Genomic DNA, 26,347 nt, shown 5'->3' on the forward strand with positions numbered 1-26,347 from the left:
CTATAAGTAATAGCGGCGATCGGATGGTCGAGATGTTGATGACAACGAATTCAGATTCGATAACGAATCCACGGTCCACGGGATGACGAATGCGATGTGATACACGTATGACTCCACGTACAAGTAAAACTTATCTGCATAAACTGACCTGCAGTCCAAGTGGAACTGCCCTTATATATTCTTCTCCCTACCTCTCTTTGTTTTCTAAGGAGAGCTATATAATCATTCCATACCTCTGTCAGGTACACGTCCCTTCCGTGACCGTGGCTACGTTCAGTGACTCGTTATGTTACTTCAAGCCCAAGCCCATCGTCATAAAATCGGATTAGAACATTAAAACTTAGAACATTAAAATTTCTTAGTTTTATTACTTAAGTGTAGCTATAGTAAAAGTCTGGACTAGGCTATTGGAGTTTTTCCCAAGATTCCAAAAGGGAAGCCTCGATGTCCTTTCATCTCCGACATATATATTCGGAAATTAATCGTTCAAATATTTACGTTCGTTTGCTGAAATATTGCCTGCAATTATATAAGGAATAATAGAAAATATGTTATTTCGATAACCAGCAATATCAAAAATCTATAATTTTTTTTTTAATACATTGCGTGTTATCAGGATATTGTAGGAATGTGATATACATAACACAAATCATTAATAAAAGAAGGAAATTTTAAGAAATATATTAGATAATAAAAACACGTTTACTAAAAAAAAAAGAAGATCGTTTCTTTATTAAGTCTATCATATTGAGAATTACGGTTTCAACAGCAAATGTCAGTATATAGTTGGTTCATCATCGTTGCGGCAAATTGGCTTGCGTATTACCCTGTCTACACTTAACATGCCGCTGAAAAACTGCGGCGTTACGTCCTGTCCTATTCTTTGATTACGTACTTCCAGATGATCGTTTCCCGACATGCTACTAATTTCACTCCTAAGATTCGATAAAAATGTATTATTACTATTGCTCGTCGAGTATAAAAAAAGAAAGAAGAAACTCTATTCAGACGATAGATTTCAAAAATTTTCCAAAGATTTTATTTCCTTTTAATAAAAATTCCTTAGAATTCCTTTTAATAAAAATATAAAAAAATATAGAAGAACATAGAAGTACATATTTAACTCGTTAAGAAATTCTATAATATAAATCCAGTTCGTTTACTGAAAAAATTTTCACTGATGTTTATTTTTACTCGTTTGCCTTCTTGCTTAACTTTTGCAATTTTAACTACAACTCCAATTTTTATAGCATAGTGTACAAGTTTGACCTGTGTCACGAACCAATAGATAAACAGATATTATAATCGTATTTCATTTTATGAGGAGATCGATATGAACTGTTCAATGTATAGAATGATTAATTACGAATACACGTTGAAAACTTGAATGTTCGCCAATTTGAATTTCTCAGCTGAGAAATGTCCCGTTTAATGAATAATGGGAGAAACGTGAAGCTATATCCTCCAAGAATTTCAATGGAACGGAAAGCAGAAATGTCCCGAAGCTATCGCATACGCGAAATTTATAGTTAACCTTATAAATCGTACAATAAATTTCGCATGACTGCAATGGAGGATATAGGGAGGTTACGCATAGGTGTCTATGTATCTCTTCCTGTATCGGTTTTATCGTACATGCATATCTAACAATAAAGCATGTTTTACGGTTTATTTGTCGCTCATATTGCCATAAATATTAGAAAATTTGCGCTCACATTATTTCATTACTGTTTTACGCTTTGATTGAGAAATCGATAAATTCAAAAATAAAGAAAAATCAATAACCGATATTTATTTAATTATTACAAATAATTTAATATTTATTATTCCTACTTTTAACTTTCAAAATTACATGTTCCAGTGTAATTAAAGTGTACATCCTTGCAGCTCTGTCATTCTTTAAAAATTTCTCAGCTTTCGTGTATTATAGAACTTTGTCAAATAAAATTATTCACAAAGTATCTCGGCAAGAAGATACAAAATTACATTTCTCATTGAAATTACCGATTTTGAAAGCTACGCAAATTTAAACATTTTCTATTCGTTTTCATCATAAACTTTGTATAAACCCATTTTATTCTAAACTTTATTATAAGCTATTTCTCGTAAAAATATATTTTCATAAGAAGCATTAGACTGTTATATTTTAATGGTTTCTATACACGCCACGTCTTGCAGGCTTCTTAAATCAGTAATTCCGTTAAATTACTCAGAAACGCTGGTTTTATCCTACTTAACTCTGCAGCATCTGTGGCCAGCATCTATAAACCAAATAGGAAATCTCTGAAAGCTAAGAAAAGGATCTTCCAACGCAAAGCGCCTGAAACGTGGGATTTACCAACGAATTAATTACGACGACGATATTCCACAGCGAGAAACGTTCGTCATCGCGTAATACGATAGCGTGGGCATTTCCATAAGCGAGATTAGCGTTCGTGGACGACGATTGAACAGACTGGCCGGAAGGAAAGACGTTCGTCGTGGTTTTGTCTGGACTTTACGACGCGGTGCGTTGCGTGCGGATACGTGGAAGACCCGTAGGACGAACACTTTTACTTTCCAAAGCGATAAGTAAAACCGTGCGTGACGCCCGTCACATACGAACATCTTCGCACACCACGGAAAACAGAGTCGGATGAACGCCTACGAACTACGAAACGAACGAACAACGTGGGTTCTCACTAAAAAACCCCTCGATGCGCATGCACGCACGCCCACCCACCTAATCATCGACGTATCGTGTGCTCACCTACACCACCTTATAGCACGTACATATTAAGAAAATCGGAATAGAAGCTGTTTAATAAGCCCGAAAAAAAGACGTGTCAAAAAAGTGAACGTGAACGTGACTAAGAATAGCGTTCACACCTTATACGATTCGTACAATTATGTATCGACTCGAGGCAGACCGCATTCTCAAAGTTTTATGAATCGAGAGTCATATTTTCGAGAAAGATAATTTTTTGCAACTCGCTAAAAAATCGTACGAAGTGTAATTGCTTTCGAGGGTTGATTAAGAAGCGGTACTAAATTGATATAGTTCGATATACTTCGATATAAGAGAAAAGTAGCATAGTAATTCTCATGTTATCCGATGAGAATCGAATTCCTGACGAACGTGTAAACTACCCTCGTATTTTAACATTTAACGCGACACATCTGCAATCAACTCGCGACTCACGGTGTGAAATACTCGAATTTCTACGATTTCATAGAATTATGAAATTTAGATGAACAGAATAACAGGAACCAAAAAGATTTTGGATATTCCTTTTTCGTAAGTACGACGTGAATTTGATAGAATTCAACGATGTAAATTAATTAAAGGAAATTTCTGTTCTTAGTAACCTAGAATCGAATTTTTCAATGACCGCGTACTTGCTTACTTAGCAACGTTCTATTGACCTAATTGAAATATGTACGTAATATGTAACGCAGTGATTAAAAAACAAGGTAATATATTGGAATAACGAATTATGTATTTGATTGGTATCGAAGGTATAAATTGTTAAACCTTCGTATTCCGCTGATGCCGCTATGTCGTATGCGAATTCTCATTTAATTTTATTTTTACCGCTATGAAATGGAAGAAGCCAAGAAAGTTACCGTATAAATAAAAATTCATAGACATTTAGAGTTTTTCTCTTTTCGAAATGTAACTTTTGAATTTCAAAAATCTCCGCCGCAAAAGAATGCTGGAATTTCTAGCTAATCGTACCTAGAACTTCCGAGAATGCATGAGATTAACCTCCTCGTTTCCACGATGACCGTATAGCTACATATTTAGAATTCTAAAGTAGAATGTTACTTTCGTCTCGGAAACTAATCATAGAATTGCGAATAAGTTTTATTCCATTTGTAAGCCGTTCTTAGATATTTCTAAATGTCGAAATATTTGTACGAATTACTCGTTTATCATGAAACAGATAAAAATATCCTAAATAAATCATGAAAGGGTGAATCAACCGTTTTGTTGATGACCTCTCCCGAGATTGGAAAATATATTAACATATATTTATACGCGTCTTCGTATAAAATATGAGATGTATTTAATCAATGAATGAATAAAAGAATTGCACGCTACACTTCGTTATTAGCGTACGATCCTCACATCTATTACATGTACATACGTAATATAAAATTACACAGCAGTGTCTCCCATAGACAACGCTAACATAATATACCTTGATTTCTAAAAAAAAAAATGAACATAACTCATCGTGGTAACATATAGCCCCTATCAATTTGCAACGTATAAATTATAGTAGCATTAAATTACTGCATCACTCCCTTAATCGACTGAAGAATAATCCACTTGATGAAGAATAAATTTTTTAATTATCCGATAAATTGAATAATAAATACTTCTATGCAATACAATACGCTAATTTATACCGGATCATAAATATAATTATAAGTCTACAATAAACAAGAATTTTAATCTATACATACAAGCTATAAATATAGACTAAAATTTTCTGCAGTAGATGCAACATCGATGCGCTGATAATTAGCCATTTCTCGAAGCTTACGTAAACTTGACATAATTAGGAATAAAATGCTCCTTTATTCTCAGTTAACGATTGATCATAAATCAAACACACGTGTACGCTTCATGGCGTACTACGAAACACGCGATTAAAGTTTGTAAGACACACCGTACGTGATAATGCGACGAGAAAATTCTAGTAGCGAAGCAACGAATCACGCAACTCGAGAATGTTAATTTCGTATACCAATTCGTCTAACTACATCTGTTAATCTTTAGCGATCTCATCTTAAAAAGTCAGATTCATCGCCTCAAGGGTTTATGGCCAATAATTAATTCAATAACACCAAATGACAAACATTTCACGTTGATAAACTTCAACTTCGTTGATAGTAACACAGTCTTGTAACACGTTCACTGTATACGTCTTGAATCTGAGTCGGTGCTACAAATATGGTGAATTTAATAGAACTCCATATTATAATTGAATTAATTTTCTGTGATTTATAACGTTGGCACACAGAAGTATAAAAACGTAACTATTAATCGATTAAGCTTGTTTTCTTGATATGTGTTTCCCATTTCCTGGCAATCTGATGCTGCTGCTATTGTTTTCTTTAGATATAAAAAGAAACAATAAAAACTTTTCACAAATCACCTTACAATTAGCGGTCCTTTTTAACTTTTTCAAATGTCCTACTTTTTGTTTTATAAATCTATTTAAATTTTTGAAAAACCCATTAAATGATTCTTTCGCGAATAGAACCTTTCATAAAAACCAAAGCATTTCTCCACATATTTTCACTGCACACACGCATCGTGATACAGTTTAAATTCACACGGAATAATTATTCTAAATTTCATTAAAGTCACCCATATCTTCCGCTCGCCTAAACCAACATTAAACAACTACAACGAACAGCCACGAAGATTTTAAAAGCAGGCGGATAGTACGGAACAGAACATTGAAATAACACTATTTTCTAAGTCATGTAAAATCTGGTAATCATCGATCAACTGTTTCCAACATCGGTTACATTTTCACGTGTTACAACCTAATAACACAGACATTAATGAAAACCAGATCGCCAATGAACGCGTTAACCTGCTGCTTAATGACTTCCTAGACCATCAGCGTATCTTGCCAATTCATCATCTCGCTATAACCACAGTTCCATCCAGATACTTGCCATCACGATTCGGCGCAGAACCCCTGGTCGCGAGTTCCGCATTGGTTGCAGTCGGCGAAATTCTTAACTAAAATACGCGAGCCAGGATCACGAGACAGCGGTTAGCCGTTCGTTCTTCCGTAATCGAAAATTTTGCAAAGCTTATCGGCACGCCACAGTCGCCCGTACACGACTATATAGCTACCCTGGTTCTCTATAACCGTACCACACAATCGACCGACCAACGAATCCATATTCCGTGCCAGGATGCACCTGCCTCCCTGACAAATCGCCAAAGTTATTCCAACGGCAAAGCGCGATTTACCCCTTCATTAGAGTCGAAGAATCTGTAACGAGAAGTAGGTGGTCGGAAGGAGAAGCGAACTCGGCTCATGTAACCGCAAGCACGCAGTTTTAAACGAGAGAAATTTCTCCGTTGCTCGAATTTCTGCTTGCATAATCAGTACCTACGCGGAGAAAGTGAGGTTCTTTATCGGGAGACTGGTGCCCGGAGAATGTCAGCGTTTTGTCATTTGTTGCCCTTATACGACATTTTTCATATACAGATACGTCTATCACTGGCGAAGCGTGATAGCTTTGATACTTTGTTATTCGGGGTTATTTGACACCAAAACTGCGGGGATAACCGAAATAAATAACGCGTAATATTTTGTAAGAATTATTGTATATCATAATATTATGTCATTTTATATCAGAATGTTCGTAGATCTGCGGTGGAACAGTTTGAGGAGTTTGAATGATTTTTTTGCAAAATATACAATTTGTACTGAGTTCTCGACTTTCTTCGAGAGAGAAATATTATTTACCCGTTGTATAACCAGTTTTACATAATACTTTGTACGATAGTATTATCAATAATCCTCTTAGCAACGATAACACGAAAATTACAGATTTACGCGCGACTAGTAATTGTAGCATAGACCTAATTTTAATGGTTGGTTTAGCCTCACTACGTTATCTGTCTGATTACTTTATCTTCGCACGTGTACATTATAAAATCAATTATACGTCATACGATTTCGACAGCTGTTCCTACTACATATTTAATTTTCTTCGATTTATTCAGCCTCACTTTCGATAAGCTTTGCTCGACTTGCGCATTCAACGTGTTGACAAATTAAATCGTAGAATCCTAGATAACACAAAATAAAGCAAAGCTGATATTCTTCGCTTACTTTTCTATTTTTCTTATTTTTTCCCTCATTCGTGCACATACAATGTTTCACGAAACGCACAATACACGTTCTTCTCCGTGGCCAGAGACAAAGAACTCTATAAATAACAGATGAAATTAATATTTCAATGTGCATTACCCCACACGACTTTCTCAAATGAGGTGACCGATAGATACAAATGTACTTGGTGTACACAAGCGTACGAAACGAATGAGTCACGATCAGACGTAACCACGGCTCGGTCGAACGCAGCCTGTAATCAAATAGGATCTCCGTACGATCCAGTGAGCAAAACGCATACTCGTGAAAGTCCGGCACCTCGCGTTACGAGCAAAACTCGTTCAGTTACACTTCACTGTCTGAATATAATAAAGCCAATACGTTTCGATAGAAACTGAATTCGTCCATACTGCCGATCGGTTCGCGTGTTGCAAAATCGAAAACACGAGGAAACGAGTTCACGTGCATACATCGTGAATCATTCTCTCCGTTAATTGCTCCTTCGACCGGTGAGAAGAAAGAATTCGACCCAATGATCTGTACGATTCGAATAAAAGATGCATTGTATGGAAACAGAAACGGGTATCGATTCGTACAATAACAATGGACAAAGTTCGTTATTAAATAGAGATTGTCATTAAGTACAGGAGAAGATTTTGTACCTTTCATTTTATATTGTATTTCGTTACTTCACGTGCATACACGTACGTGTGAAAATGCTCATGAAAGTATTTAAAAACTTATCCGCGATACTTATTATTCGATACTTTGATAGTAATTTAATTTTAGTTTAATTTATTTAATTTGAAATTGCAAGATAGACAATTATACATATATATAACTGACGTGGTTGGTTGTAAAAATATGAATGTCATACAAGTGTTGCGATATAAGAAGCAGTCCTGCAGTAAAGAAAGAGAAGAAATAAAACACGATACATAGTTGAGATTTTGTTGCATAGCGAATAATAGCGAATGTATGAAACGAACGATGCTCTATCCAGGATGTCAAGTTTCTAATGATCCTGTAATTCCTTCCTTATTGCATTCGGAAGTAGATTAATTGTAATTTCATATTTTCATTACGCGTTACACGGTTGATTCGATCAGTCAAATTGTAAATCAGGAAACCAAAGGAGAAATGGTACGCTACATGAAAATCGATTGGCTCGGCTCCATGCCGCGGCGTAACGATGGTAGAATAGATGCAATGTTTCCTTCGTGAAATCACCTCGACAAATCATTTCACTTCGTGCAAGGATCTCAGATTTCCTTTCCATTGCCTTTCATACGCCAGACGTGCTTTTGACTTCTACTTTTATTCTATCCTCAACTAGAAACGTCTGGACAATTTGTCCCTTATAGATTGTACAGACTGATCAAAATAACTAGAAATGTACAGTTTTAATTAAACGCGAAATGGACATGTAACATCTACAATTAGTACTTAACCGGTATTTATGATTAATTCCTGATAGTATGCTAAATATCTTGAATACACTGCTGATCCTCTAACACAGTTTTTTCTGTATATTATAATTAACATTCTACCACAGTACAGTTTAATCTATGTATTTTTTCTCTATATTCAAAATTAGAAATAACTTTTGCAAAAAAAATTAATTCTGTTCCCTTATTATCTTTTCCGTTTAAACCGATCCGATAGTGGCTCGGTTAAAGAAATACGTACAAATTATATTAGTCTTCAGTTATTGAAAAAATACATATTCTTACTGCAATACGCGCTAGAACTTGTGCAAAACGCTACACGTTTAACTGCTCTACTTTTAAATTATGTGAAGATTAGATAAGAAATATAGAGATCGAAAGCAGAGTAAATAGCATACGCATTGTAAACTGTTCCTTTTTTCTCCCCCCCCCTTTTTTCTCCCCTTTTTTTTTTTTTTTTTTTTTTTTTAGAACGACAGACTTAAAAAGTTAAGAGAATAGCAAGTGTGCCACCGTTAGAATGATCCGAGTGGTTCGCAGAATTTGATGACATTATGTTAATCGGACCTAAGAAAGCATAACTGGAACTAACAATGAATTGCACCTCGAATAGGGTTAATCTGGTTTATGGAACCGTGCACTGTTATTTGAAGAAAATCGAGAAAATACCAGGAAATGTAGGATAATGGGTCTTTTAAGAACACAAAATATAAGCTTATTCTTTTGTTGATTCAATGCATATAGATATAAATTATTTCTAGCCTGAATTATTACTTAAAAGGAGGAATGTATCACGTATATCAACGTCGTTAAAATACAATGAAGCAATAAAGATAAACGACCAGAATCAAGCACAAAGTGGCAGTCTTTATTTATTACTGAAAATGCATGTAGAAGTTTGTGGAATATTGTGTTCCTATTGTGTATTGTATAAAACATCTTGAAATTTCAGTAGTACTGTGACGAAAATATTGGCAACACTTGAAATCAATTGGAAATTAAATATAGAAATTACAGAATATTTACTGTGAACATATGTTCGATAAAAAATTAGGATACAGCAAGAGTAGATATCATAAGAATATATTAAATGTTAAAAATGCTTCTACTGAATATTACGGTCTATTAATACAATAGTGTTTAAGCAGCATTTTTTGTGATCTATGCGATACTTGCACTAAATATCTCGTAGTTTCTATGTACATTCTTAGATTTTTCTCCAACTGTACCGATACAATCATGATTATCGAGTCTCGTTACAGCGCTAATCGAATTTCAAAATGTTTCGTATAAAACACGTAATATATTCGCAAAAGCCTTCTATAGATGTTCGAATACTTTCGTGAGCCACTATAGGTACACGCCAGCGACTGGCTGTTCCAGCGTTCAAAAATCAGTGAAAAATTAAGGAAATAATTTTCACTACACATCAACTTTCATTTGCACAATTTCTTTCTACGAACTTTTATTTTCTAATCCCAAATACACCGCTAACCAATTTCGAAGGAAAAAAATTCGCGTCACAGACCAACAATCGCCTCTTAAAGTTCACTCGTCTGTGTCGTTCGGCTCGGTTAATAAGAGTAAAGACGATCTACCGGTTGAAACTGTTTCCGACGATGCGGCGATCTACCGAGAGTATCGGCAACATTCAACGAATGCAAACCGACCACAATAACGATACCGTTACCAATTTTTTAGCGCGGTTAGCACGCGAATAGGTTTACCGAGGAGAGCCGCACGATGCGCCACAATCTTCCACTCGATAGTCATGCCACTCCGCGCAGTTATACACTCGATATCCTTGCGCTTCGGCGTGCCCTGCGGCTTGCGAGTGCGCTACGAAACATGCGCACGCGAAAACCAAAGCAAAACAAGAAAATACTGCGCGTGCAACGTGTTTCACCGCAAATATTAGATCGAGTAACGAGCTCGGATCAATTTTAAAGGGACGCGCGCGTTTCGCAGACCAGATGTGCTGTTGATGATCAGCGATAATTAATGATAGCTAGATAAAGTGATTCGGGGCTTGAAATGTTATTGTATGTTTATGTGAAATTAAATAAAAATACATTTATATGAAAAATACTCGATTCGTTTTCACGTGTTGCACGTATGCACCACGATTTCGGAGTCACCCTATTCATTGCTTGTTGCCTCAGTATCGAACCAGTCGCTATATAGAACTCATGGTAGATTGAGAATCATAATAACGCGAGTCAAGAATTTGAGAACCTGAATACAGTTACGTACTTTAACTTCAAAATTTATCGTTGGTTTTATGATCAATTAAATTATTCTCTGCTACCATACATCTTTATGACTTGAAGAAATATAATCAACGTTTTGTGATAATAAACGTAGAACGCTATTTTATGGAAACTAGGCAGTGAACTGACCTACACCATTATGCTTCTTAGCTATATATTAGCTGCATATATTATACACCAACATTCAAACACATGGAATTTGTTGTATCGACATATACAGGGTGGTTGGTAACTAGTGGTACAAGCGGAAAGGGGGTGATTCTACGCGAAAAAAGAAGTCGAAAATATAGAATAAAACTTTTTTTCTAATTTTTTTTTTAATTTTTCCATCGAGACAACGGTCTACAGTGAGATCCGTTATAACGTACCGCACGCGTACCGAGCGAAAATTCAAAGTCGATTTTCTCGAAAACAAAGCATCAAACGAAAAATTTTTATTCTACATTTTCGACTTCTTTTTTCGCGTAGAATCACCCCCTTGCCGCTTGTATCACCAGTTACCAACCACCCTGTATATCTATAGTCAATAAATAATGCTACATGCGCACACATATATGGATATAATGAAGTAATAGCTAAATAATTCACTTAATTTTCAACACACCACGATTCGATTATAACGCGCTCTCACGCTATCAAGTAAGTAGTCTCGAGCGCATCGGAAATTCGTGAGGCCATTCGACGTTAAGCAACGCGACACGAGTCACCGAGTTACAACACAACCTCGAAACGGCACCCGCGACTAATTAATGCGTTTCGCGTGCAGTTTCAGAGTACCGAGATGTTGGAACGTTAACTTCGACAAAATTTACCTGTAATTATATTTCAAAGGAAAATAAAATTTCTCAGAAATTTTAAGAGAAAAGTAGATAAAAATAACAATTTCTGATCCTACTAACTGCCTCCAAAATAGCTTCGTCTTTGTAATTGTTATCCTCTTAAACACACAATTGCTTGTATACAATAAACCATTATTCAATAGTACAGATACAAATGTGAAATCTATAAAAGAACAAATCTAGCATTTTGCAAATTGCTTGCAACAGATAACAAAGAGAAATGATAGTGTATAAATTAGCATTCTGGATAAAAATGTTTGCAACTGTATAATTATATGTAATTCTTATTACAATTTCTGGCTAAAACAATTAAGACACTGATAAGATAACATGTTTCCGGCTAATTTAATTACACGAACTGTGTCTTTATTGTTCGTAGATTATAATATCTGTTTATAATGAAAAACGATTAAACGTTGGTATTATTTTGTGTCGAGGACAGAAATGCTAATGGCATATGGTTCAAGAAACGAAGGAAGCTCGCGTTCGGAAACTCACGACGCGGATTAAATAATCGATCGAACTCGGACTATCATTTAAATCACACTGTAATTTTCGAGTTCACAAAACGCTTACCCGATCGTACTCGATCCACTAAATCCACTTTCACCGTTTACGGTGCTCTGCAGATAAAGCTCGTGACGATCTTCACTTTGAATATAGACCAACGGAACGCTTCGAGTCTCTTGGTCTCTAAGCCTTTCCGCTTGCGATCTAAAGAATACAAATATTGTAGTCCTTCTGAATGCGATGTTTACACGGTTCACTGGCATCTCAAACTTTATGGCAATTCGGAGAATATTCGAAAACGTGAACTACTTTTCTTTGAAATAAAAAACGAAACATAAATACACTGTTCAAAACCCTTTGTAGTCAAATTGAACTGTTCGAGAATTGAACTCAGTCTGTGGGAGGGAACATTTCTCTAACTAATTATTGTTAATAGAAACACTATTCTTTTTCGAATGGTTTTGTGAAAAACATATAGGATATTAAAGTTTGGTCGCAGCTTTATCGTTGATTAATAATTATCGAATTTACCCGATCTGCGAAGACAAGGCTTCCCTAAACTGCATAATGTTCCTCGCCGCGGCAGCGTCGCGGTTCAGTACACTCACAAAAATTCCATTTGTAGTCATCGCTTCGGTGGTGGTCACAGAATTTGAAATCGTTTGAACAGGTTGAGTTTGTGCTACTGTAGCGATCGCCGGGTATTCGCCTGCAAGGAAGCCCGACTAGATTTCATGACGCACGAATCGATGAACTTTATATCGTACTCGATTTCCGAGTAGCATAAGCCGTGATGGAAAGAGAATGAGAAAAGAAGGAAACATGGGAGAAACGTTCTTACCGGTAGAAATTCATTTAAGAAACGTAAAAAAATTATGAGACAAACGAATATTGAAAAAAGAAAACATATATGTATATGCCGTGTTAATTTCTGTTTTACTTAAAAAATGAATTTGTTGAATAAACGCGAAACGCAATTAAAATTGTATTTACGTGCACTGTATGTAAAAATGTGTGTTATGATTTTATATATTTTATATAGTCGCATTTGTGGGACAACCCATTCAGTATATTTTGTGATTTTATGAATGCAACCGAAATTTATCCAATAAATTCTATAATATCTACGTGTTACACGATATACAGAATAAATATCAAACAATGTAATTTGACGATGAATTCTTCCGAAAACGTTTCATTAAAAATAAATCAATACATGGACAATCTTTCAATAAATTCATTATGGTTACTTTCTTCTCGAATATAGAAAACATCTACAATATATTTTCGCAGAAATCTAATAAAAGTGGAATAACAAAAGAATAAATAAAGAAATAAAAGGCATAAGGGAGCTAATGTATGAATCATTAAACACAAAAATCACTATAGGAGAATCAATAAGCCCGCATGAGAGGGTCAAACCCTACTCTACCATCGTAATCAACGATTGAAAATACTTGTATTGTCGTCCGTGTGCACGGTGGAAGTGGAAGGTCCTTCAGGATTCGAAGGGTCACTGGGAGTTTCGTACCACCTTGTTTCGACCACATGATTCTCCGGCCAGTCGACCGAATCCCTGTCTGCCGGTATATCCTGTTCATTGATCGACACTAACAAATTGCAGCTCGTCAACGGTTTTATACAGACAGATATAAAACACGACAACTATCAATATTTGATTTTATATCGGTAGATTTTCAAATAAATGAACTGCCAGATAGAAATTTTCAATATTGAAATGACACTGAGCAGCAAAGATCGTGAAAGTACATGCTTATATTTGGAACACACAATTATCATTAATAAATTGAATGACTATGGGATGTGGAGAAAGAGAAATTGAATAATAGTCGTTGCTTTATTAACGCACACTATTTAGTGATTAATTTCAATAGTATTAGTTTGTTATTATACACGTATTATTTTGATATTGTTAAATCGTGTTTATTAAAAATGTACGCTGGCTGTTCCCTATAAATTAACGCGAGTTATTCCGAATGAATTATTTTATGGTAAAAATTGAAAAAATTGTGACAGTATCGCCTTTAATGTATTTTTGATACTGTAATGGAGTACCTATTTGTATGACGAATACAATATTTCTTATGGGGGAAAGTTCCTGACATATCTATAACGATAACAAATAAAGCAACTCCTAACGATAATCTGAAAACGTTTCAATTTGCCTGAAGATATATATCCAAGATAAGATCCTATGCAATTTTAATATGGCGTTTAAATGATGTAAAAATAAAAATAAAGAAACTAGTTGAGGACATTTGCCACAAAATCTTTGTTGTCTTCACACGCATAAGAAGAAAGAGTTTAACTAAAACTTTCTACCTACTTATGTAAACATAGGTTCTATGCAAAGGATATTGAAGTCTAGAAAAGAAAATATAAGTTTTATATTTTAAGAAATATAAAAACAAGCCGCCTGCAAGAAGACAACATTTAACTTATCATAATTGAACGATAATGAAATTATCTATTTAATTGTTAGTTTAAACTAAAGATTAAATGCTTTACGAAGAAGAGAAACGAAAGCTTTGTCGTCCATGGAAGATAAATTCTTTTATGGAATATGCTTAGGTTAACGACCAACTATAATAATAATTTACCACTCGAGACTTCTAGCATCACGTGAGTTAACATACTTTCCGTGATTTCAGATACTTCAGAAGCGCCATCGATCATTTCCCTCTCGGATTCGAGTTTTCCTCCATTCTTCAATCTCATCAAACGTTTCAGGTAGGAAGCGGCATTCGGTAGCTTCAATCTGATCTGTTCGTTATGATCGCTAAACGAGGTTTCGTTGAAAAGCAAGACGAAATATCGCGGCACGTGAGACATTCAAATTGTTAAATAAATATAAATGCTCAAAAACATTTTCTTTACCCGAAACTTATAAAGGCCGGAACGAGAAATTAAATTAAACCAAATTAACAAGTGCATGCTACAGAACAGTTCGTTCGCAATTTTTTTGTTATGCGAATATTAGTGATTACTGATTTAACATTTGGATACGGATGATATTTCTACATTTGCTGCTTCGTATATTAATATAACTTATATGAATATTTTTCTTTCTAATAGAATCTTACATATTTCCTTTTTCGATTTTTAAATAAAATGGTACTTTACGCATTTTTAGTTAAATATTAATAAATATAAAAATCATTTTATAGAGATTTCATAAATCTAAACAAGTAATAACGTTAATATTGAAATAAAATTATTAAATACATTTTTCGATGTGGCGTTAGATACTACTTGAATTATTTAATGATAAAAATAAATAAGACTAATAACTTCAATAAATAATACTTTCTTTGCTAGTTAATCTAAACGGCATTCAAATTTGTAAATAAATTATTACACACCGATTACATTAAATTTCTTTTTAAAAACACTCACAATGCAATATAACAAATATAAAGCAGCAAATTAAGAAAATCACATACACATATGTATAATTAATAAAATAATTTAAAGATATCGTACATCTATAATAAAATAAAATAATACAAAAGTAAAACATATATAAACTGGGAATTTTCTTAAAGGTAAATAATAGCACCGCTTTATACTTAAGTAACCGAACTACAAACGATATTATAACAAATTCATAAAAGATTACGACTAATGCAAACAAGATGAAATTACATTCGCAAACAGGAGAATTATTCATTTATAAGAATATCAAATTTATTAAAAGTAAACAGAATTTTCTGACTGTCAAGCATCCAAGTTTAAGGTCTCACTCACCTTCTTGGTTATGTTACTCACGATAGACAGACTCATATCTTTAACACGTTTGTCAATGGAACCCTGCGAGTGTAATTCCCCCCCGTTGTTCGCCATGGAGGCGTTATTTTCCGCCACGTTTTCCGATGAAGGCCCATCACTCATAGTGAAAGTCAAAAAATCCACGAAGAGGTACACGGAAACTAGGCGTAGACCTTGTTACTTGTCAATTTTCACATCGTGCGATTTGACATTACCCGTCGGTTTTTATCGACCGTCACTTTTTCGTTGACATCACCTTCGTTGTTTTCCTTCGCTCTTATTACAACTTCAACATTTAAATAGCAATCGGTGAATTGCTACGTTACAAGACACTATTTGATGTATGTACTTTCAAACGAAACTAACCAAAAAAAAAAGAAGTCGTGGTACATCGAGTTACGTATATTATACACGGGTGATATCTTATTATGCACTGTTTCGCCTAAATTTCACGTGATTATGACAGTTTGTATCAAACGAGCCTATACGACATTGCCAAGAAATAACTATCACTATTATCTATATCGGGAACAGAGTATAATCGAATTGTATCAAACGCATTCATTTCCAAAACGTTTACGGTAAATGAATTTTTCAGTACTGAATATTATGTATGAAAAATGAAACACAAATGCTTACAGGTTATCGAAAGAAATTAACAATTTGGAGTACATACATACTCGATTGGGAGGACATGGCGATGCAGGAAGCAGTGGTTACCGGACACATTGTGTCACCGTGCGATTACCACGAAAAATGACAAGCGATAATTCACTTACCTGATAAGCGTAAGGTGTACAAGGAACGTAAAATTCTCTGCTCATAATAATCGAAGCTCGGAACGGTTGTAAAATCCAGCTGACGAATCTTGTGCAAGTGTCAAAATGCCGGTGGCGCCATCTTGAACTCGTCTGGAGTCGAGGTCGTCAAGCTGTCACGAGGAAAAATTCACGATTTCTCTCAAGTTTAAATGCCATTTTTGTGTTTCCCTTATGAAGATCTAATCACGTTAGCTTAATCGAGCCTGTACACTTCCATGCGAACTTCAAAACGTTACGAGGAACTCGAACACATGCGTTGTCAAATCACAGTACAAGTCACCAACACACAATACACATTTCACGCTGCTATTAGAATAAGCGGAGCTATCAAATTAATCACAATGCTCTCGACTGGACGGTATCGTTACAGATGCTTGAAAAGTCAAGTGGTAAATCCCTGTTCGCTGTTCAAAACTTCTCACGGAACATTTATGCGATCAGAATTACGGCATTATACCACCTTACTACGCCATTTTCATGTGCAGCTGTCGACTTAACTACAATACGAACAAACCACCGTTCGCGTCCACTGGCAAGAGCCGACTGCCGCCAATCACGAACATCAAGCAAATAATAATCATGGCTACCCAACGTTTCGTTACACTAACGCCATCAGGCAATTTATGTATTTGAATCGCAACTTGACTTCCGTCGGTAATGTAAATGACGACAAATTTTTTTACCTTTGTTAACGGTCTTTATGTGTATGCTATTTTGTATTTATCAACATGTATAAACAAAGCAAGAAAAAATATACACATAGTTGATAAAAATATTATTTTTATTCTGTATCAATACATTATATGTATTTCCGTATCGTGATATAAACCACGTGTTAAACGTCTTCGATCAGTTAAAAATAAACCTAATGAGAAAGATTCCGAACGACCTTGTAGTTGTAAGGACTTGCGCAATCTGATATATACTTTTTATACATATACGTATATAGTACGTACATAAATTTCTAAATATGGAATAATTCCTAGAAGTTAATCTCCGAGTTTTTGATTTACATGTATGTATATTAATTTTTAGGATCCTATAAAACATATAGCGTAATTTATAATATGAAATAATTTCATTGTACTTCTTGAAACTAAATAAATTTTTCATAATATAAAAATTTCTACCGAAATTCGACAAATTTTATGTATTTTTAAAGAAAATATGGAACATTAAAAATCAATAAAACCAAAGTATTTAAAAAATATGACCTAATAAAAGTTCATATTTCAGTCTTTTATCGGAAATTTATAAATTATTTACAACTCGTTGTAAAGTTCATTCTACAATTTGCATCCAACACTGACACAACAGCATTTAACACCCTTCGCTCCTAGCAATGAGCGAGGTGGATACTTCGAAGATGGATGTTTCTTCTTTTGTGATTCGATCACTATATTTCGCGGTATTAAAATGTCATTCCATGGAATCTCGACATCGTCAGTAACGCAAGCTTCTTCCTGCACTGGCTGTATATCCATTGGCTTCTCGAGTACAAGATCACTCCATGGAATTTCTAGTGTAGAATCGCAACTATCGGGGCTGTCTTGTTTTGATGGTAAGGTTTCCGTAATAATCAAATCTTTCCATGGTAAAAGCATAGTTCCCAGAGATTCTTTTTCCACTGGTTCTTTGTCAACATCTGTGTCATCCGTTTGTCCATTACGATCGTTCAAAGGAGTTAACGAAACTTCTTGACGAATTTTCATGCCGGCTGCTGGTAACGCGATATCCTTCCATGGCAATTCGATCTTCGAATCACACAATATAGACACATCTGAAAATTCTTTGCGTAAGTCCCTTAAATACGGTTCATGCCACATTTCCTCCTCTGGATTATATACGAATGTTTGTCTCTTCCTTTTGCATTGATCTCTCCGTTGTTGCCTGTGCAACTTTTGTTGAATGCATGTACAGCCTGCTATTTTCCTTTTATTGTCAGTCATAATAATAGGATATTGTGAAATATACGTATTTCACATTCAATAATATTAAGATGTGTATTGATATTTCGATATGACTTGTTAATTTTATCTATCTTATCTAACCTAGTGTTATAATTGGGATCAACGTAGTTTGTTTTGTTTTGCCATATATATCATTATTAATCGGGTATATATATGTATGTAGTGAGAAAAATAATTTCTTGGAACAGGTGATGTCATACTTAGATAAGCACACAAAGTGTATAATTTATATAGTAATAACAATTTTTCCCCCATTATCTCCTTTGTATTTCGGTTTAATTATTCCGAAATATAGATTTAATTATTTTAGGTTAGTTACTATACTTCCTTTAAAGAAAGGAAACGGCCTAAGGTGATAACTGAATAGGATGTATTTCAAATTTATATGATCATTGTTAAACTGATGTAAATACTTACAATTAGTATCAGTGTCAATGTATATATGCACATATATAGTACAATATATACAATACATACATACTAAAAGCAGAATTCGTTTAATCACGCGCATTGGCCAATCATTTGTACCTCTCATCACGACATCTACCGAGAAATGATAGTATAATGTTAAAAATCCACTAGTTGCCGATAAAAGGAAATCCGTGAAGTCTCTGGCTTAATTTCACAATAAAAGGTGTAAAAGAAAACATAATAATATTATTTTTTATTAAAATGTTTCCACTATAAAATTTATCTGTTAAAATAATCATAAGTACAATCACAAATACTTTGGTTAAATATGGAGGAGAAGGTGCAGAAATAGCTGACGGATACTGATTTGACCAACGCGGTAAGGCTACGTTTAGAAGGCAGCCATCTTGCAATCCCTAATCAAAGATCTTCGGCTAGCGGCTATCGCTGTCTGATTTTCAGCCGGTTAATATCAACACACAGTTCAACAAATGGCTTTAAAACGAATTAATAAGGTACGTGAATGATCAGAGGTGTTCGTATTGTACAAAGACAATCGGGTGTTGATGTGATGTGTGTCGAATGCGGTTGAACGCCCTTAACGATTTTGCAGTGAAGCAATGTGAGCCAGCATTGAAAATCATGTTGGCTTTTCCCTTTTTTTTTGCATTCTTCGGTTGTGCTTTGATTTACTTGCGTACCCGTTTATGTCGACATAGTGCATTACGCACGTTGCACAGTGCCACTTTGTGCCAGTGGACGTAGCTACGGTGACAGTGAAAATCTGAAAAAATTTTAAGTGGCTAGCCGATAAATTGCCGGAAGTAACGTAAAACCGTGCATTACATCTATGTATACATATATGTTTACTCATATATACATATATGCATGAAACTATAGATAACTTAGAAATTATGAAAATTTCATTAGAGCATTCATATTCCATTTGTGGATGGAAATAGCATTAGAAATTTTCTAAGTGATCCATCACCTATTTGTATCATAGCTCAATATAATTTTCACCATGTGACTGTAGCACACATTAGTTGGATAAAGTGAATCATTTAGGGATTGATATACTTTTTGTAATGCCTACCAACAATTTGACCTGTCAGTCGTTATAATATTTTTTAATCGAACCATTATTCACAGTGGCAGGGCAAAAAATAGAAAGTTCTGGATGCATTGTTCTATGAGTAATCATATAATATACTATAATCATAATGAGTAATCATACTAAGTACAAAGTGATATGTCATTTATCTTAGCTTTGATTCTGTAACCATATGCTTATTACAAGTATTTGTGTAACAAGTACTTCAGGTATTTAAATCCGTAGTCGTACTTTGTTTTATCATATCATTAAGTAGTATTCGTTTGAATTAATCCTCCAAATTATTATAACTTCACTATAACTTTATGGCTATATTTTAATATCTGTATTGATACTTTGCATTATTTTATCTTATATTATAATACTATTATTATAGTATCTTTGGATGATAATCTTGTATATAAAGAAGTTGAAGTTTTTCAAAGTATATGATATAAATGATTAAATTATACTGTATATTTATGGATTTGTATATTATATAAAATCTTCTAATTTATTTGTATCTTATATGTACAGGTGTACAGGGTGTTTCATTTTTATCCCACCAAGTAATGTCACTATATTCTATGATTAAAAATAAGAAAAAGAATGTTATATAAACATAGGATTGTACGTGTCTTATTACAAAGTTATAATAAAGATGCCAAATTTATAAATGACTGAATCCTCTTTGTTGGTTGATCTGAATTCTCATGGTTGACCATGTTTACTAAAGTTCTTGTTCAAAGTTTTGTCTGTTCTTGTAAATACTAAATTGACCTATGAGGTTGTTCCATATAAAATCAAACAAGAAACCAGTTATTTATAATTTTGGTATCTTTGTTATAACTTTGTAATTGAGCATTTATAACTATGTTTATATAACATTTTTGTCTTATTTTTAATCATAGAACGTGCTGACACCATTTGGCAGCATAAAAATGAAACATCCTGTATACATGTATGTAAGAATGTTCTAGAATACTTTGTTTACACATGTTTCACATATAATCTATACATCTATAGATATATACATCGTAAAACTTAAAATTTCATCATGCACTGTATGAAGATTATGTTATTAGTAGAATGTATTATTTAAAAAAAAAATCGTTTAAAATATAACAACTTCTTCAACATGGAAACATAGAATAAGTAGAACAAGTTATGTATTAGAAATATGAATTATTATATATAAAATACGAATTATTTATAATTATAACTTCATTTATATTATATACACATATTCCTCAGAGAAACTCTTTATTTATGTTACTAAAATTTGTTGGTATATTTAGGAACTTCAGGACCTTGGTAGAGATCCACCTGCGCAATGCTCCGCCGGTCCTGTGGGAGACGATTGTAAGTTCTTTGAAAGTATTTGTTTCTGCATGTGCTTCAACTAGAAATTGGCAAATCATAATTTGCCTGCATCACTAGTATAATTGTTATCATACTTTATGTAAAAGCACATTATTGCATTTGTTTTTCTAAAAGATATATGTTAATTATTATCAATGGTAACTGGAACTATTTTTTCATTATTACTGATCATTTTTACAAATTATATAATTTTTTGATGTTGCTATAATTATATATTAATTGTTTTTTAATTTTTATGATGATCAATTATGATTTGTAGTGAACTGTAATTTCTACATCTAATCGTGTAATTGCTTTCAGTATTCCATTGGCAAGCAACTATTATGGGACCAGTAAGTATATAATGATCTTAATACTATTTCTGAATTAATTAGATTAATATTTATTAACTTAAAAGTACATTCTTAGAATTATTAATGAACATATAAATATAATTTGTGAGTATTATTTTCAAGTATCTTCGCTTTCACTCTGATACTTAAAGGTAACTTCTAAAATAATGAAACTCATATTATGTTACTTATAACTAACAATTCTACTTAAAAATATAAAACCTAATGCATGTTATCTTTACTATGATGTTTCAACAAGATTTTATGAATCACCTCTAATTCTGTTAAGTCATATAATCCTATTATGATATGATAGTTGTATAATATAATTATTATTTGGTTTTTACATTTAGAATAATTATGTTTACTACTTTTTATTAACATTAATATTGCAAACTAATTCATAATTTAACTTTATTAAATATAATTTAAATAAAATCTTTTATTATGAATATAAATAAAAGCTACACTATATATGTTCAAAGTATTTACAATTAAATATTATCACATAATTAGGAGTAAATATTATTTTCAGCCTGACAGTCCATACCAAGGAGGAGTGTTTTTCCTTACAATTCATTTCCCCACAGATTATCCATTCAAACCACCTAAGGTATGTTAATTACTTTTTCAATAACTCCTTCTATAACAATATACAAGAGGCATATTAATTCCTTATGTATATATGCAGGTTGCTTTTACAACTAGAATTTATCATCCAAATATCAACAGTAATGGGAGTATTTGTTTGGACATTTTAAGATCGCAATGGTCCCCAGCACTTACCATATCAAAGGGTGTGTACAAACTTTTGAACACAATGTGAACATAAAACTAATGAAATAAAATTTTTATGAAACCTAAAGTTTTAAGATAGTCTTTAAGAGAGAAAATTCTCTGTTGCTTTTTTAGTTTTACTATCAATATGCTCCCTGCTCTGCGATCCAAATCCAGATGACCCGCTGGTACCAGAGATAGCAAGGTTATATAAAACTGACAGGGAGAAGTACAATGAATTGGCACGTGAATGGACGCGCAAGTATGCCATGTGATGCGCCAATCTCCGTTGACTTCAACATCCAAAAGCCACCAACAAACAGCCCCAGCCTATTGCCACTTATGCATCAGCACCGATTGAAATTAGCTATGGCTCGTCTACTTTAAAACTTAAGCCAATACTCGGGCTCGAAGAATGCTCAGACAAACGTGATCAAACTGAAGTTCCCTTCGTCCCGAGAGGCCTGCGAATATTGAGACGTTGCCACAATGGCAATTAAGGCAATTTAAAAGGTGGTCACATAACATTATATATATATATATATAAATCAGGAAAAAAAGAAACATGTCCGCTTTGATTTTCATAAATAAAAATGGAAGTAAAATATAGGAGAGTGAAAGTAGGATTTGTATTTGAATTTAATAGTTTAATTTTTAATTATTGTGCTTATAATATCGCAACATTATATACCTACTTTCTCAGTGAAATGAAAACCTTGAACTGACAGTACACCTATTGTTAGTCTTAACGCAGGTGAGCAATGTTTGCCCGTCCCTTGGAACGATACGGTCACTTTTTTGTAAGACTGGGCTATATATAAATACTACTGAAACTATACCTGTATGTTTTGTTCAATTATTAAAATTCCTTACCTATCTAACAAATTCTACGAGTAACTCGAAATTTATGGTTTGGTTCCTGTGTGTGTGTAGCAATTTAATTATGCATATCGTTAATCGATAAATTGGACTATACATTTTGAAATAATTCAACATATACAAAATAAAAAAGTTTTGGTGACTTAACTGACCGCGACATAAGTACCTGCCGTTCATGGGCCCGTGCGATATTGATATCAATCAAAGGCATTCACGATTTCTTATGACGTGAAATTGACGTCGTTTGGCTTTATTTAGGTATAAAAAATGTAGTTATCGATGTCACTATTTATCGATAAATGATGAAAGCGAAATACGTTTTATTTAAATTCTTACCTAAAACATATTACGAAATAATTAAGAAATGTTTTAATGAGCTCTGGAGCTTAACAATGGATTTGTAAAATCCTATGAATTCATTTCATAATAGTGCGTCATTATAATTATCAGTAAAGTCATGCGTCGTACCTTGCGAATTAAGAATTCGCCCGTCGCTATGTTTTACTCTCGAATCAATGCGTTTATTATTGTTTTGCGTGTAAATTTTTCTTTAAGCGATAATTTTTTATTATTATTTAGTATTTGTCTTAAGCTTCCTTTTCATCCACAATATAAGTATAAGTACCTTCTCTCTCTCACTTTCTCTTTTTCTCTCTCTTCTCTCTCTCACGTCCTATTATTATATTACAAACTCTTATACCGTACGAGAAAAATAACCGTTAAGTAGATTTTAGTTCCCTCAAGTACTCACGATATGTTTTCGGTAGTTACATATTTTCCTATATATTGTGGCTGCAAAGGATTCCAATGAGATATCAAATTGTTTCTAAAATCCATTTAACGCAATTTTTACGGGAAGAAAAGGACGTGTTGTCATTCAACATGTTTATTGTTAGTTTGTTCAAATTAATCTAGGAACAATGCACCTTTCGTTGGTGCTACCAGTGTTTCGGCTTTTAATCATAGAAAACGAATACAATCCGAAATATCGTAAAGATGGTCACTTAATTAGAAAGTAAGTAAACGATTTTGTCTTGCGAACAGTGTAAAGTGCGTTAACGAGCAAGTCTTGAATGTAATCGGTGCTTAAAATATGGCAAGCTCACGGAGCAAGTACGAAGCCTAGAAAAGACAAATCGATTAGTATGTAATATGGTATATCACTTGTTAATGTCGATTTTGTCTCATACGAACGTCTACTACTGTAATTTAATTACAACTAAAAATGCGCGGCAAATCAGGTATTTAAATATTTGCCTCGGAAAGTGGATCATCGTTCATCTCTATTAGAAGGAAAACTACTCATGTGTAATTAATTATTATTATCACATCTCATGTGTAATTATTATTATACATATTATAATTAATTATTATTATTTTAGCATTAGCCCTTTATATAATAAATTTCACATGATGATAAGGTATAATCATTCTAATCACTTATAACCATAATTATCGGCTATAAAAGAATTGTTTTGTTATTTTCGTTCTGTTCTAAATTCTATATAAACCTACATTCTACTTATTACTGATATTATTGTTTTTTCTCTGCATATTTAAAATCTGTAATATACTCCATGATCTAATTTAGATTTCGCAAAATCGACAATTTAATGCTTCTCAAATAAGAGTTCCTTGTTAATTTTAAATACAATCCATTAGGCATTTAAAGAGAAAAGAAGGTATATTGTAAATATTTGGGAATTATCTTTCTTAGTTTTCAAACTCCCAGGATAAAAAGAATTTTCAGAAATAGAACTGGTGTAGCTGATTGATCCAAAGTTTAGGATACAGTGATCCACCGTATAGGATACAGGATCAATGTATGACGAAATTGAAACAAATAAAGGACCTTTTGTATAATCAGACTTGGAAGTAGCAGATGTCTTTGTCAGACTTTCACAATGAACGGACTCCGTTCGTATACGTTGTAGGATCTTTAGATATGTTGAAAAAACTATGAAGCGGTGAAAGTAGCAAGCTTTTCCCCTTTTGCCCTGGCTGTTCTTGACCGCAGTACGTCTATTTTACCGCAGTGTTAGCAGAAACCTGCTAAAGCAATGTAGTTAATGATAGAGATAAGAATATCTTTGCCCGTTCAACAAGATTCTTTGAAAAAAAAATTCGATAGAAACACGAATTCAGCTAAAATTCATCCATTTCAAATCATGTTTAATCACTTTTTTCGAGTTAGTAGTCTAGTTAATGTCCCAGTACAAATGTTTTGGAGAATTTTGAAATTAATCCAGCTACAATGCCAGTTACAATTATTAAAAATTAAATTATTGATAATGTAGATAATAGAACTAATAATATCGAACGATAATATCAGTTCATTAATAAACGAAATAAGTCGAATGCGAATTCACTTCTTTTACTTGATCTAATTTAAACATTTGATTTCATTTTATTTTTACTTATTGAAAATTAATTCGATCGAAAGCTGTTCCTGTTATGATTTTTGAAAATATAGAATGCAATAGAAATTGAAAGTTCGAAAGAAACGGAAGAAATTTAGTTTTTATCGCGAAAGTTACATAATATACATTGGAATATTTATAGAAAATATTTAAAGAAGCTTCGAAAAACATTTTGCAGATATATGATCATTGCAAAAATAATATTTATTGTGCAGTATATGTATTGCCAAAATGTATACATCTCAGTTAAAATTTAAGAATGAAAATTTAAACAATTTATAAATCTGTTATCAAACATCATCCTATAACTTCAATTTATACTATGCATATCTTTTCTTCAGTCACGTAGAATGTGGATTTATGAATTAGTAATAAGTAGTTTCAGCAAATAAAAAATCGATTAATAATCAAAATTTCCGTATTAGTATTTGTATATTCGTTAGTGACGCATAATATTTTTTATTTATTATAATTCTACTTTTAGCATCATAATATATAAAGAATTTATGGAATGCCTACTCACATTATTTAGTCACCGAAACACAAACATC

At 33.3% G+C, this 26,347-nt stretch overlaps 3 protein-coding genes and 1 long non-coding RNA gene across 9 annotated transcripts in view; 2 read left to right on the plus strand and 2 right to left on the minus strand.

Moving 5' to 3' along the window:
• Positions 1-17,108, minus strand: part of LOC126867404 (uncharacterized) — a 122,796-nt gene extending 105,688 nt beyond the window's left edge. For 3 of the 6 annotated variants that reach the window (XR_007690281.1, XR_007690280.1, XM_050621828.1), the window contains exon 1: positions 16,490-17,107. Coding sequence is in view for 2 of the 6 variants with exons in the window: in XM_050621828.1 (XP_050477785.1) it covers positions 16,490-16,534 (45 nt within the window). In the remaining 4 variants the exon portion in view is untranslated. Of the gene's footprint in view, positions 1-16,489 lie in introns of all 6 variants that reach the window. The other 3 variants (XR_007690282.1, XM_050621829.1, XR_007690279.1) reach the window with 2 other exon arrangements.
• LOC126867412 (uncharacterized) lies at positions 710-15,321 on the minus strand. Its single transcript, XM_050621843.1, has 4 exons — positions 13,379-15,321; positions 12,453-12,630; positions 11,988-12,125; positions 710-935 (listed from the first exon to the last, which is right to left on the minus strand). The coding sequence occupies exons 2-4, from the start codon at positions 12,548-12,550 to the stop codon at positions 776-778; spliced, it is 396 nt and encodes a 131-aa protein (XP_050477800.1). The 5' UTR covers positions 12,551-12,630; positions 13,379-15,321; the 3' UTR covers positions 710-775.
• A 1,975-nt stretch (positions 17,109-19,083) lies between the features above and the next one.
• LOC126867409 (ubiquitin-conjugating enzyme E2-17 kDa) lies at positions 19,084-23,335 on the plus strand. The gene is made up of 6 exons (XM_050621840.1): positions 19,084-19,427; positions 21,304-21,367; positions 21,689-21,720; positions 22,256-22,333; positions 22,412-22,517; positions 22,633-23,335. The coding sequence occupies exons 1-6, from the start codon at positions 19,404-19,406 to the stop codon at positions 22,770-22,772; spliced, it is 444 nt and encodes a 147-aa protein (XP_050477797.1). The 5' UTR covers positions 19,084-19,403; the 3' UTR covers positions 22,773-23,335.
• On the plus strand, positions 19,743-21,125 carry LOC126867418 (uncharacterized). The gene is made up of 2 exons (XR_007690290.1): positions 19,743-20,235; positions 20,543-21,125. It is a non-coding gene; the product is annotated as an uncharacterized LOC126867418 (long non-coding RNA).
• Positions 23,336-26,347: the final 3,012 nt, after the last annotated feature.

This window comes from Bombus huntii, chromosome 7 (assembly GCF_024542735.1).
Source record: "Bombus huntii isolate Logan2020A chromosome 7, iyBomHunt1.1, whole genome shotgun sequence".
In the NCBI taxonomy this organism is placed as follows: domain Eukaryota; kingdom Metazoa; phylum Arthropoda; class Insecta; order Hymenoptera; family Apidae; genus Bombus; species Bombus huntii.

Excerpts from the sequence above, each read along its gene's own strand:
- LOC126867412 (XM_050621843.1), bottom strand. The coding sequence starts at position 12,550 with ATGACTACAAATGGAATTTTTGTGAGTGTACTGAACCGCGACGCTGCC. Across the intron at positions 12,126-12,452 it reads GCCTTGTCTTCGCAGATCGG|ATCGCAAGCGGAAAGGCTTA; the intron begins GTAAATTCGATA and ends TGTATTCTTTAG. Across the intron at positions 936-11,987 it reads AGTGGATCGAGTACGATCGG|GAGTGAAATTAGTAGCATGT; the intron begins GTAAGCGTTTTG and ends ATCGAATCTTAG.
- LOC126867409 (XM_050621840.1), top strand. The coding sequence starts at position 19,404 with ATGGCTTTAAAACGAATTAATAAG. Across the intron at positions 21,368-21,688 it reads CGGTCCTGTGGGAGACGATT|TATTCCATTGGCAAGCAACT; the intron begins GTAAGTTCTTTG and ends AATTGCTTTCAG. Across the intron at positions 22,518-22,632 it reads AGCACTTACCATATCAAAGG|TTTTACTATCAATATGCTCC; the intron begins GTGTGTACAAAC and ends TTGCTTTTTTAG.